A 15,501-nucleotide genomic window follows, 5' to 3' on the forward strand; every position below is an offset into this window, starting at 1 on the left:
CCCCCACCCCACGAACTGCAGTGGGGGTCAGTGACATTATGCCTCCAGGCGGGTTGGCCCACCCCTTCCTGCGCCCACACCGGGTCCACGAAGCCTACCGGCCCCTGCCCCTGCCCCTCCCACACCCCCCCTTGCATCTTGGGGGTGGGGGGTTGGGGGCCCAGAAGCTCAGAGCGGCTCCCCCCTCACCCCTCATGCTAGGGGAAATTTGGTGGCTGCGGAGGAGGCGCTGGCTGTGCACCCCCACCCCAATTCTCCAGTTGGGCGGGATGTTTGAGTTTTCGCTTGTGTTTTCTAAGCAGCTTGGTCTTAGAAAGCCTTCTCCCACTTGTCTGCCTTCTGCCCTGGCCCCCGGGTAAGTGCTCGCTTACTTCTCTTTTTATTTTTTTTAATTTTTAATAGTGAGACAGCATGAGGTACAGTTGCAGACTTACACATTTTTGTTCTTGGGTTTCAATTATACAATGATCAAATACCCATCCCTCCACCAGTGCCCATTTCCCACCACAGATCCCAGTATCCCTCCCACCCCCCATCTCCCCCATCCCACCCTGCCTCTGTGCTGGCTTACTGGCTCCAGGCTCCTCACTCCTGCCGCACTTGGGGAGGTAGTCCCCCACCCCACCCCTGCCCCCTACTCACAGGGCTCCCACAAGCCCAGGGGCCTAGTCCCAGTTCCCTATAGGGGCTTTCTTCTCTCGTGTGCTCCTCCGCCTCTATCTTGCTCCCATGTCTCAATTCTTTCCTATTTGTTTATTTTTGGAGGGGCCACACCCACTGGTGCCCAGACCTTCTCCCGACTCTGTGCTCAGGGGTTACTATGGCAGTGCTCTGGGGGGACTTACCAGGTGCTGGGGATGGAACCCTGGTTGGGGCGTCCAAGGCAAGCACCTTCCCTCCGCACTATCTCCTCCCACCCCCGATTTTGAACTTCCTGGAATTGCCCCATGAATACAGAGTCTGTGTTAGCTGTCCTCAGTGGGACGAGCTGATAGCAAGGTGGTGGGAGCAGGGCTGCTGCCAGGGGTTGAACTGTGAGGTGCAGCCGGCCGAGCACCCACCAGGAGACCCGGGGCTCTCCCCTGCCTCCACATGCAGGTCCTCTCTGAAGTCGGGGGACTGCCAGGTAACCACTGGCTTGGTGCATAAGGCGGTTCATCTGAGACCTGGGGCGAGGGTCCCACTCGGCAGCGGCAGGTCCAGTGCCAGGACATGCGCCCTGGGGGCTGGGGGCTTCTGAAGGTGGCTGAGAGCTCTGCTCTGCGTGTGTTCCAGGTGCCAGTCCTGTGTGCTTGGCGTATGCTGGTTCATTGATGCGGAGCGTGGGTCTGCCTGTTCGGGCAAGAAAACTGTTCTGTGTCCTCAAGGGATATGTAGAGCAGGAAGAAATCACATTCCTAAATGCATAAGCACCCAATAAGGAACCAGCTAAATAATCAAAACAACTGCTAACAGATTTTAAGGAGGACATTGCTAGCAACACAATAGTTATTGTAGACTTCAACACCGTTTTATCACCTCTGCATAGATCAACAAGATTAAACTCAGCAAGGAAACACTGGCTTTGAAGGAAGAAATAAAAGAGAGAGGGCTAATATATCTATACAGAGATTTAAATACCAAAAAAAGAGTACACATTCTTTTTCAGTGCACACGGAACATTTTCCAAATAGACCTCGTGCTGGGTCACAAAACATACCTCAATAGAATCAGGAAGATGGACATTGTATCAACTATCTTCTCAGACCACGATGCACTGAAGATAGAAGTTAATAACAGAGACACAGAAAGCCAAATCAAACAACTGGAAATTAAACAACTCAGTGTTGAACAACAAGTGGGTCAAGAAGGAAGTCAAGGACGAAATCGAAAGACACCTAAAAGCAAATGAGAATGAAGACATGAGTTACCAGAACCTATGGGATGCAGCTAAACCAGTGTTAAGGGGAAAATTTATAGCTCTGCAAGCATTTCTCAGTAAGAAAGGGCCATATAAACGACTTGACTTCACAACACATGATCTCAGGAAAGGATCAACAAAAGGAGCCCAAATGAGGCAGATGGAAAAGATCATAAAATTTAGAGCAGAAATCAATGACATGGAAACCAAAAAAGCAATCCAAAAGATCAATGAAGCCAAGAGCTGGTTCTTCGAGAAAATAGACAAGATAGATGAACCACTAGCAAGACTCACAAGAAAGAGAGAGATATAGAGAACCCTAATAAACCGAATCAGAAATGAAAAGGGGACTATCACAACAGAAACTAAAGAAATACAAAAGATCATCAGAGACTACATTGAAAGTCTGATGGCAGGAAACAAGAGAACCCAGAAGAAATGAATAAATTCCTGGATTCCTACAATCTCCCAAAGTAGAATCAAAAAAATCTGGAATACCTAAATAGAACTGTTACTATCAAGGAAATTGAAACTGTAATTAAAAGTCTTCCCAAAAACAAAAGTCAAAGTCCAGATGCATTCACTAGCGAATTTTTCCAATCATTTAAAGAGGACCTACTGCCGGTTCTTGTCAAGCTTTTCTAGTAAATTGAAGAAATATAAACTCTCCCAAACAGGGAGGCATGTATCTCACTAATATCAAAAGCAAACAAAGACACAACAGAAAAAGAAAACTACAGGCCAAATCCCTGATGAATACAGATGCAAAGATCCCCAACAAAATATTGCTAACAGAATCCAACAATTCATCAAAAAGATCATACACCACAAATAGTAGGATTCATCCCGGGGATGCAAGGATGGTTTAACATTTGGAAATCATATTTTCCAACATAATCCATCATATCAACAGAAGAAAAGATAAAAACCATATGATTATAACAATAGATGCAGAGAAAGCATTTGACAAGATCCAGCACCGAATTATGATAAAAACTCTTACCAAAATGGGTTTTGAAGGAACTTTCCTCAATATAGCCAAAGCCATGTACCACAAGCCTCTGGCAAGCATTATCCCCACTGGGGAGAAACTAAGAACCTTCCCTCTAATATCAGGGATAAGACAAGGATGCCCACTCTCACTACTTCTGTTCAGTATAGTATTGGAAGTACTTGCAATAGCGGTTAAGCAAGAAAAACATATTAAAGGCATCCAGATAGGAAAGGAAGAAATCAATTTCTCACTATTTGCAGATGATATGATACTATACTTAGAGAACCCTAAAGCCTCCACCAAGAAACTCCTAGAAACAATAGACTAGTATAGTAAAGTTGCAGGCTATAAAATCAATACACAAAAGTCCATGGTTTTCCTATATGAAAATAATGAAAGAGAAGAAAGTGACATGAAAAAAATCAATCCCGTTCAACCTCATGCCTCAGAAAGTCAAATACCTCGAAATTAGCTTAACTGAGTTGATAAAGAATTTGTACAAATAAAACTACAAAACCCTACTTCACAAAATAAGAAAGGACACGAGGAAATGGAAACATTCCCTGCTAGGAATCCCCTCCTATCTTCCTGGTAGGGAGAATTAACATTGTCAAAATGGCAATACTCCCCAAAGCATTATAGAGATTCAATATGATCCTTATAAGGATACCCATGAAATTCTTCAAAGAAATGGATCAAACACTCCTGAAATTCATATGGAACAACAAACCTCTACGAATAGCTAAAACAATACTGTGGAAGAAGGAGAAGGAGGAGAAGAAGAAGAAGAATGAGGAGGAGAAGGAAGAGAAGGAGGAGGAGGAGGAGGAGGAGGAGGAGGAGGAGGAGGAGGAGAAGAAGAAGAAGAAGAAGAAGAAGAAGAAGAAGGAGGAGGAGGAGGAGGAGGAGGAGGAGGAGGAGGAGGAGGAGGAGGAGGAGGAGGAGGAGGAGGAGGAGGAGGAGGAGGAGAAGAAGAAGAAGAAGAAGAAGAAGAAGAAGAAGAAGAAGAAGAAGAAGAAGAAGAAGAAGAAGGAGGAGGAGGAGGAGGAGGAGGAGGAGCAGGAGGAAGAAAAAGAAGAAGAAATACAACAATACACACTTCTCTAAGGAAATTTTATTGGACTATTTTAGCAGATTATTCATAGCAATCAATGCAAAATTAATTGTTTCTATTCTGCTTTGGAGTCACGGTTTGGAATTTGAGGTGGAAACATTAAAAATATGATGGTGGGAAGTTGTAATGGTGGTGGTGAATATTAAATGTAATGAATTATTACGAACAACATAAAAATAAGATAAAAATTAATTGAAATGACACCTCATTTCAATGATGATTCTCTGATTGCATTTCTCTCTACAGCACTAATTATCATGGAGATGCAAATCAAAACAACAATGAGATATCATCACACATCACAGAGACTGGTACACATACAAAAGAACAAGAACAACCAGTGCTGGTGCTGATGTGGGGACAAAGGGACTCTCATTTATTGTTGGTGGGAATGCTGACTGGTTCATCCTTTACTGGATGACAATATAGATATTCCTCAAAAATATAGGAATTTAGTTTCTATATGACCCAGCAATTCCACTCCTGGTAATATACCTGAAGGGCCCAAAAACACAAATAAAAAAATACAGCTGCATTTATATGTTCTTCGCAGCTTTGTATACAATATTCAAAATATGGAAACAACCCAAATGCCCACAAACAGATGACTCGATAAAGAAACTATGGTGTATATATATATACAATGGAATATTATGCAGCCTTATAAAAAATAAATTATGCAATTTGCTGCAATATAGATGGATCTCAAGAGTACAATGTCGAGTGAAATCAGCCAGAGGGAGAGGAACAGACTCCAAATGATCTCTCTCATATGTAGGTTTTGTAGAAGAATATCAAATGCCCAAAGTCAATACAAATGAAGGGCAGAACTAGTCGTCAGTAGTGTGATTGGCACTGGGACAGGGCTGTGGAGGATGAGTTAGGGAACACTAGGACAATGGAACCTGGGAAAAGTGCCTGCCACAGAGGCAGGCTGGGGGTGTGGGGTGGGAAGGAAACTGGGGACATTTGGTGGAGGGTAGTGGGCTCAAGTGCAGGTGTTGGAATAATATATCCTGAGACTCAATCACAATTTTTTTACCTTTATAATTCATAATGATTCCATTTTAAAAGGAGGGGAAGTGTAGTGGTCCATATTTGGCCTATGAGTAATGTTTCAACATATCTGGAGCAACATGTCTTTTTCCCTCAAATTTGTTTCTTTATGAATGATATTTTTGTATATACATGTATGATATGATATTTTTATATATACATGTATATGGCAGTTTAGATGACAGTGTAATAATAATGTTCAAATTTCTGGCATTGGTGCAAATATGTTGCCCACCGCGGCCACCAAAGTGCCCTGACCCTCCCCAAATACCTATGTCCGTTATCACGTTTTAACTCTTTTATTCAAGAGTTTATCATGTTCCAGACATCTTAAATCCAGTTAAAATTCACTGTTTTAAGGAAAGAAGTGTCACACAAACACATTGATACATCAACTAATTGACTGATCAATAGATTTAATATATTTTCAATGTTTAAACGATTTCTTTTGGAGCTGCTCATAGATAAAAATTATTAAATGGAAAGAAATTAAAATTTCTGGTGAGACTTTTCCCCTTAAATTAAGTCTTTTACTAGTTTTGGGAGTGTAAATATCACTAAATCGATATCATTATCTCCATCCCATTAATGAGGACATCTTCAACAATTGTAATCTAAGTAGGCTCATGGTTTCACATTTGCTATACTAAATGGAACTTATTTCTCACCTACCCGACTTTCTATCTCATCCAGTATACAAGATGTATTCTTACAACTTCCATCTTTACCTCTCACACCAAGCAATATTTCTGATATTTTTTTCTCTTGGGAAAATTAACATGACTCGTAAACTTGGTTCTCAAGAGAAATTAGTAAAGGCTGGTTATTAAGGATCTCAGATGCATCAATGGATCACCAATGCCTAGTGCTACTAATTAGTTATATCCTCACTGGGAAGAAACTTAAATATTTTTTGTCTTGGAGGCGATTACACTAAAAAGCTGAAATAAGAATTGAGCTTCTCCAAATAATGTTCTCCAACCTACATCAGAATAAGTACGTAAAAATGTATGCTTCTAATTATGAGTAATGCCATAATTTCTCTTTCTATATTTCCTTCTATCTTCTGTCTTAATTTCTGCTTGTCCACTTCATTTTATTACTCCATTCTTTTGGCACTATTCTCATTATCTTAATCACAATATTGCCATCTGTCTGAAGATGTAGATAAAGACATTGACTCTTTTTAATGTGTTGGTTCTCAAAGATCACATGTCTCTTACCACTTCTTTATTATCACATGTAATATTTCCCATATTCACTTTGGGAACCAAATATGTCATTCTTATTTAGTCCATAACCACTCATACTCCTAATAGATTATATGACAGAAAATGATTTTTCTACTTCCATATAAGTAATACTGGGGTCAATCATTTCCATAGATATGGCATATTTGGTACTTCAGTTGATAAGTTAAGCAACTAATGGGTAAATAGTTAAAGGTAGAATGATAAAAATGAATATGATTTAATATAACTGGCATCTATTAGTTCTATAAAGATCTCTATTACAAATATTCATTAAGGTGTTAAAGAGTGGAGATTGACAAAAATATACTCATCTATATTCACTAAATAACTATTTACAAAAGTCAGGATCTGGAAACAATCTATGTCTAATGAAAAACTGAATGGATAAAGAAGTTGAAGTATATAAACAAAATGGAATACTACTCAGCTATAATAAAAAACATGAAACTCTAACTTTTGTTATAAGATGATGAACTGGAGTATGCTGTGCTAAGTTAAACAAGTCAGGAGACAGACAAATACTGAATCACCTCATTCATAGTTGACATCTAAAAAAATCAAAGCACAATTCAATAAAAAGAATGTCCATTTAATGAACCCTTACATGCTAGGAACAGAACTGAAATTACCTAAGGAGTATGCTCAGTAAATAGTGATGGAAGAATGTTGGCAATAGTAATGGTGTAATAACATTGTCCCCTGAAAATATATAAACATTTGCACTTTTGTAAATCACTGTTGCCTTAATAAATTAAAAATATTTGGAAGGAATAGAGATTAAATTGAAGAATTAGCAAATATGTTACACCAGTCTGCATAGACATTGAGAAAATAAACTTTCAAAAGTTTTGATACTTTATATTTCAGTCTCAAGACATTTTAATAACTCTTGGGCTTTTAGAGATAAGGAAGTTTTCTGTTACTAAACTCAGATTTCTTTGTTAGCATTATCTGTCTTAGATATTACAAGGGAAATTTTAAGAAGAATAAATTCAGTTGGTAAATATAAATGGTAGGTTTTCTTCATTTTTTAGTGTCAGACTTGTCTGTTTCCAATAATTGTGACACATCAAATTTCTATAAAATGCCATTCAATTATCAATCATAAATATTCCTTGGTTCAAGACCCACTTATATATTCATTTTTCTCTAAACAGGGAATATAATACATTTCTGATTTTATAAATTGACATTATACACCTAAGTTTTCTTCATGACACTTCCAGTAATTGTTATTCACTGACCACGAAATGGTTTAACCAAGTCAAAAAACACTATAAAAGCAGTGCTTGACAAATTGGTCTCCATAATACATGCACTCTACACTCATCTTATAAGTCTCATTTTTCTATTCTGTTTTGTTTTGCTTGGGGTTCATTTTTGGTTCTTGTGTAGCAGTTCTCATGGCCAGCTCCTGACTTTGCGCTTAGGGATCAATCCTGACCAACCTGAGAGTTCATATGCAGTGCCAGAAATTGAACTCGGTTTGGCTGTGTCCAAAGCACTCCCCTTATTTACTGTAAAATCTCTCCAGTGCTCTTTTTCCTTATCTTACCTCACATTATATCCTGTTGCTATCCTTGAATTTCTGTTTTATAACATTTATTGAAATACATGTTCAATATATAAAAATTAAAATGTAGACCAGTTTTAAATATTAAAATTAACTAAGATGTCATTATCCAAATATCTTCCTGAGATGTTAATGCATATTTTTACAGTACACAGAACCTTTTTCTTTGTATTCAATTTTTCTTACCTAATTATTTAATGGCCATGTCAACAATTTAAATTTGCATCATTACAATGGTTAAATACATTCTAGCTTGAATCATTGATTTCCTTTTCTGTAGATATTCTCATTTCTTACTATCTCCTCATTTTCTATTTCTGATTTTTCATTATATATTAGATAATGAAAAGACTGAAAATAAGAAATAGATATCTTCAGCCTTCTGTGTATCTATAATGCTTATAACTATTCTATCTTGTAAAACTGTGAGCAGTTTTACTCATATTCAAATAGCATGTTAGTGGAAATAATCTTCTTGAGGACAAGCTATCATGACCTTTATCATTATACTCTCCAGGGGCCTTTAATCTTTATTATATCTTACTTATTGTTCTGAGATTAAGTATTTTTATTCAGGGAAGGTATTATTTTTCGATATCATCTTTCAATCGCCAGTTATTCATACTAAAACATAGTTCTCATGAAAATGAACTTTCAATCCTAGCAAAAGTGCTAAAACCCATCTTTCTGCATCTGATACTTCTTTAGGCATTGAGGGGTGCATTTGTAGCACTGTAGCACTGTTCTCCCATTGTTCATTGATTTGCTCGAGCGGGCCCAGTAACATCTTCATTGTGAGACTTGCTGTTACTGTGTTTGGCATGTCGAATACATCACGGGTAGCTTGCCAGGCTCTGCCATGGGGGCGAGATACTCTTGGTAGCTTGCCAGGCTCTCCAAGAGGGGCAGAGGAATCAAACCCAGCTTGGCCCGGCAGCCGCGCACAAGGCAAATGCCCTACCACTGTGCTATCGCTCCCATTTAAGTTTGTTAAAAGTGAATATTATCCAACAAGTGGCTGACCGAAATCAATGGAAACTATTAAATAAACAAACATTTTCATTTTATGCTGCTATTTCTCTTGACACTATTTCCTTCTTTGGCTATTCGTAGTTCTCTGGATCATTAATGCCGAAAATTACTCAAGGTGAAGTAAAAGAATAATAGCACTGTAGCACTGTCCTCCCATTGTTCATCGATTTGCTCAAGCGGGCCCAGTAACGTCTCCATTTTGAGACTTGTTACTGTGTTTGGCATATTGAATACATCATGGGTAGCTTGCCAAGCTTTGCCATATGGGCAAGATACTCTTGGTAGCTTGCCGGGCTCTCCAAGAGGGCAGAGGATTCGAACCGCTTGAGCAAAAAGAATAATAATCAGGGAATAAATTCTTCTAAAGCACACATGGAAAACTGATTAAGTGTTGAAATTCAAAATAAGACTAACTTTCATGACAATGTTTTGGTGAGTATATGAGGATACAACTAAAGAAGCCAGATAATTCTGCAATATAACCATAGTATGGAACAATGTTACTTTGTCTCTTAATTCATCCACCTTACTTCCTCTCTTCCCATGTGATATTTTTTCCTCGGAAGGACTTACTTTTATTTATTTTTCTTCCTTTCACGTGCCTTCTCTATATGTTCAATGACTTCACCTTTTGGTATTTCCAACATACTTCCACAAAAATCACAGGAGGTCAAAACAAAACTTGGTATGTACCTATCAATGTTTAATACCTGTATTTCTCAACCTTTTCTTATTTTTTGCCTTCAGAATACTTCAGCTTCTTTTCCACTGGTTGAGTCAATGGATGGAGTAAATAATTCTGTGGTATCTGAATTTGTATTGGTTGGACTTTCAAGTTCATGGGAGATGCACATTTTTCTCTTTTGGTTCTTCGCTGTGTTCTACATAGGAATCATCCTGGGAAACCTCTTCATTGTCTTCACAGTCCTAAATGACTCTCATTTACACACCCCAATGTATTTCCTATTGGCCAACCTTTCTCTTCTTGATCTAGGTCTTTCCTCTACCACAGTGCCCAAATTGGTCTCTGATCTATTCAATGATTGCAACATCATTTCTTTTCCAAAATGTATGATACAGATTTTTTTTATTCATGTTATGGGTGGAGTTGAGATGGTGCTACTCATCGCCATGGCATATGACAGATACACTGCAATCTGTAAGCCTCTCCACTACCTAACCATCATGAACCCCAGAATGTGTATTTCCTTCGTAGTGGCTGCATGGATAGTGGGTATGATCCATGCTGTTTCTCAATTTGTTTTTGTCATAAACTTGCCTTTTTGTGGACCAAATAAAGTAGATAGCTTTTACTGTGATTTTCCTCGGGTCATGAAACTTGCTTGTGTAGACACTTACAAGTTAGAGTTCGTAATCATTGCTAATAGTGGATTGATATCCATGGCAACCTTTTTCTTCTTAATTATATCCTATATATTTATTTTAGTCACCGTCTGGAAACGATCTTCAGGGGACTTATCCAAAGCATTTGTGACTTTGTCAGCTCACATTACTGTTGTGATTTTGTTCTTTATGCCATGTATGTTTCTCTATGTGTGGCCCTTCCCTACAACATCACTGGATAAGTATTTGTTCATTGTTGACTTTGCTATTACCCCTGTCTTAAATCCAGCCATCTATACATTCAGAAACAAAGACATGAGAGTGGCTATGAAAAGACTGGGAAAACAGATTGTGAGCTCCAGGGGAATCTCATAATAAATGGAGCAAATACAGAGTAAATACTTTTGGCTTGCCAAGAAAACCAAAGGTCACATATAATATTATTATTACTATGGCAATAACTATTTGAGAAAATATTCAATAAAGGCATACTTATAGAAACTGATGATCATGTCTGAGGTGATTTTATTTTTCCAACTGCAGAGAATAAATTTATTTCATCAACTTCCATTTAAAAGGCATACGAGAGTAGAAAACAGCTACCTTCCAAGAGTCAGCTTAATTTGAAAATACTATTTTCTGACTGATATTTTCTGTAACTTCCTAACTGCAATTATTCTCAATAATAACTTTCACTGTCACTGTCCTCCTGTTGTTCATCGATTTGCTCGAGCGGACCCAGTAACGTCTCCATTTTGAGACTTATTGTTACTGTGTTTGGTATATTGAATATGTCATGGGTACCTTGTCAGGCTTTGCCGTGCGGGCAAGATACTCTCGGTAGCTTGCTGGGCTCTCTGAGAGGGGTGGAGGAATCGAACCTGGCTTGACCAGGCTGGCTGCACGCAAGGCAAACGCCCTACTGCTGTGCTATCGCTCCAGGCGGCCTCAATTACTCAAGTGCACCCCAGGAAACCAATTACTCAATAATAAAATAAGAGAAAATTCATAAATAAATATATTTTGGTACTATTTGGTAAAATTACTGAATTTAATAAAAGATAGATTTGGAGAAATCATAAATCAAGAATACATTTTTCAAATTTATGTTTAATTTTAGTTTAACTTCAAATAAAAAAATTAATATACATTTTGCCTGCTATATCCTAAATTCAAACTTGACTTTATTTTTGCTCCGTCAGTGTAAGATGCTATTTTAGTTTAACAAAACTAAAGTAAGACTAAAATAGTTGAGTTATTATTGGTAAAAATTTTTATTTATTTTTTTTTTTGCAGAAGTCACTTATAATAATGCTTGGACCAGTGATGTCCAGGAGCCATCAGGGCCATACCAAGTAGAGCTAAGGGTTAGAGTGTTCTACCACTCAAAGTATCCCCCAGGCCCACAAATATCTTTAACACTATTAAGTCTTTCAGTAGATGCATACAAAAGATTTATCCACTTTTTATCTGCCTCTTTGTAACTATAAAAATGAAGATTTCCCAATATTAAATAATCACAGTTATTATCAAAAAAAACATTTATTTGACAGTACAATGACAATTAAAAATTTAGTTGGATATTCTGGTTTCTTTAAATGAGAAATCCCCAAGAGTTAATATATTGTGGTATGAAATCGTGGCTGGCTATATAGCCCAAAATAGTACAGCATATTCAATTTAATTGAAGATTCCTACACTTAGAAGGAAACCTTTGGGAAGTTACATACATATAACCTTTTTGTGTACTTTTATTGTTCTGTAAACAAAATCTGCTTAACTAAAAGAAAATAAAACATGTTAGTTTTGTCCTGTTATTCTCCTAACACCTGTTTATCACATTATCTCCTCAAATAATATGCTTCTATTATGTTAATAAATAAATAACACCTCTTTTAATGCCTTTTTACTTACTGAACATGTTTTTTTCTTTATTCAATCATTTCTTATTACTCCCCTTCAATTAATTCTAGTAGTTGCTGCAACTTGAATGAAATTGGAGGTTATTATGCTTAGACAATTAAGCCAGAGGCAGACAAACAACTGATGATCTCACTCATCTGTGGAAATAAATCAAGGGTATGGATAATATAAATTGATAATAAGCCTCGATATTAGAATAAAGACCTAATAGTGCCAAGTTTGGGGGATGGGAGGGAGGGAAACAAATAGATTATCATAAAGTAATACAGGAACGTAGGTAAAGGATCTGGATCAGATAGGCGGTGCTTAGAGAGGTAAAAACCTGCACTAAGACACAAATGTCAGTCAAAAATAATTGAGGGGAGGTGGATTTTTGGACCAAAGGTGACCTAGGGATGAGGAGTTAAGTGTCATGCGCACTTCGGTGGTCGGGATCTGCACCGTACATTTCCAAATCAATACCATAAATTTGAACACTACTATAAGCCTACCACTAAACCCAAATAAAAAATATTTAAGTAAAACAAATATTCTACTGGGCTTCAGAACTATCAGTATCCTACTTTTTCCCCCTAATTCTTGGGGACTCTCTTCCCAGAATCAGTTTTCTGTCTTTCCCTCATCTTTCCAACTTTTTCCTTTTACAATGAAGATAATAGAAATAAGTAACTTCTCCCCCTTTGTTTCTCTTTTTTCTTCTCAATTTTCTCTGCTCTTCTCGCCTCAGTTCTCTGCAGTGAAATCTGATAGATTTCTTCTATTGTCTTAGGTCAACTCAAGTCCTCAGTCAATCTCATTGAAGCCTGGAAACTATTTCTCTCAATCTTCTCTTGTACTCAGAGGTTTCATAAATTCTACCTAGAAGCTCCTGCTCCTTTTCATTCACAGATAAACATGTGCTATAATTGATAATAGAAAAATTCATTCCACTGAATGAATAAAAAATATATCTATTCACTGAAGACATATTTTCACACCTCTATCTCCTCAGTGATTACAAGCAATTAATGCCCCAGGATCATTCACCTACGGATACAAATTATTTTGAACTAACCAACTTACTATCTGAAAACCTTTCCTTCCCCTCTGTTTCATCACCAAGTAATTCTTTCAATATTTCCCTCTTGGGAAAACCAACATGACACAAATATTTAGTCCCCAAGAGAAATTAATAAAGGATTGTGTATTGGCCGCCTCCACAGCATCTGTGGGTCACTCTCTCTGTGCAAGGCTAATTAGCTTCTTTCCTATTTTGAAGAATATTATATATGGATTTTTTGGAAGTTATTATTAACAAAATTGAAGGCTAAAGTCTTTAAACTTTCTTCTAAATATCCACATCCTATGATTGAATGGGCAGGTAAGATAGATGCTTTAAAATTATAGAACTTCCATTGTTAGGACTGTTTTTATCTAACTCCCTTAAATCCTTTCAGTTTCTGTTCTTGTGTAAAATGTCTGTGTCAAAAATTTTCTTCTTTCTGGAACATTTTATCTTTTATTCATACCTTCTATCTCCTATTTTGAAATTTCAATCAAATTGTTTTACCTTACAAAAATATACACACATAGCTTTGATTTTTTAACCTATCTCCTAAATGTGGAGCTATTTTACAAAAATTTATACATTCCCGACTTTATCATCCAACTAATTTTAAACTTTATTTCCTATTATACAAAACCAATATCTGGCTTGAACTACTTCTGTACTAATTAAGAACCAAACTCTATTATAAGCCAAAGGGAGGGAATCTCAGTCCTCAGCCTCCAGGATTCTGGAGTCATTTCTACTCAGCATCTCTTTCCTACTCATGTGAAGACACCAGTAAAAGTCTAGCATGAGGCTTTTTCATTCTTTTTGATATCCTAGCCTTGTGTTAGTAGACTCATACAGAGGAAATGATGACTTAGATCGTTTAAAGAAAAAGGAAAATAAATTATTAGAAAAGTGAATTAAAAAGATCAATAATCAATGGAAAGATAAATATTCTTTTAAGAATAAGACCAATATTTTTAATTTCTACCTGCTCCTTTACTAATCCAGACCAATTTTATTTTATTTTTTTCTTTCAATCTCTTTTTATTCCTTAGTATTCTGCAGTAAGACATGTTTGTAGAATGTGCATTAATCGATAGGTGAAATAGAAACAGTTTTAATTTACTGTATACACCCATGTAAGATTCAAAGTACAAACTATAGTTTTGGTCATTCCCTGATTTCCTATTTGTGTATGAGTAAAACTATGTATCTCTGAGGTTGGAGATATTGTTCAATAGTAAATCCTTTTTTTAAAATTTTTATTAGTGAAACACCATGAGGTACAGTTGTACCAAACTTACAAATTTTTGTGCTTGGGTTTCAGTTATACAATGATCAAGAACCCATCTCTCCACCAGTGCCCACTTTCCACCACCACGGGTTCCAGTATCCCTCCCACCCCCTATCCCTCCCATCCCACCCTGCCTCTGTGGCAGGGCATTCCCCTTTGTTCTCTCTCTCCTTTGGGGTGTTGTGGTTTGCAAAAGAGGCATTGAGTGGCAATCATGTTTGGTCTATAATCTACTTTCAGCTTGCTTCTCCCATTTTGGGAGGATCCTCCCAACACCCTTTATTTGGTGTTCCCTTCTCTATCTGAGCTGCCTTTTCCCCTAGCATGTGTGGCTGGCCTCCAAGACATGGAGCAAAATTCCTGGTACTAATCTCGGCCACTCTTGGGTGTTAGTCTCCTATTTTGTTAATTTATGTTCCCCAGATGAATGCAGTCTTTTTATGTCTGTCCCTCTCTTTCTGACTCATTTCACTTAACATGATACTGTCCATGTAGTACCACTTGTATGTAAATTTCATGACTTCATCTTTTCTAACAGCTACATAGTACTCCATTGTGTAAATGTACCAAAGTTTCTTTGACCAGTCAACTGTTCTCGGGCACTCAGGTTTTTTCCAGATTCTGGCTATTGTACACAGTGCTGCAATGAACAAACAAGTGCAGTTGTCACTTCAACTATACTTTTTTGCCTCTCTGGGATATATTCTCAGGAGTGGTATTGCTGGGTCAAATGGGAGCTCAATTTCTAATTTTTTGAGAATTGTTTAAATAACTCAGAGATAAACTTTGTAAGTACTTTAAACTCTTTCAACTAAGTTTAAATGATCCAATAAAAATATGACTAATTCTATATTTTCCAAAGTAGGAATGAGACAGTAAGATGTCATAAAAAAAAACTTTGGACAAACTTGCAGGCTATTGAATGTAGCCTGTCCACAGGGCAGAGTCTGGCAAACTCCCCGTGGTCTACCAAATATGCCAA

At 37.4% G+C, this 15,501-nt stretch overlaps 1 protein-coding gene across 1 annotated transcript; it reads left to right on the top strand.

The window, feature by feature from the left end:
- Positions 1-9,696: 9,696 nt before the first annotated feature.
- Positions 9,697-10,641, top strand: LOC130041880 (olfactory receptor 4F21-like). Its single transcript, XM_056134162.1, has one exon. The coding sequence runs from the start codon at positions 9,703-9,705 to the stop codon at positions 10,639-10,641; it is 939 nt and encodes a 312-aa protein (XP_055990137.1). The 5' UTR covers positions 9,697-9,702.
- The last annotated feature ends 4,860 nt before the right edge of the window (positions 10,642-15,501 follow it).

Source organism: Sorex fumeus, unplaced genomic scaffold, assembly GCF_029834395.1.
Source record: "Sorex fumeus unplaced genomic scaffold, SorFum_2.1 ptg000098l, whole genome shotgun sequence".
Lineage (NCBI taxonomy): Eukaryota > Metazoa > Chordata > Mammalia > Eulipotyphla > Soricidae > Sorex > Sorex fumeus.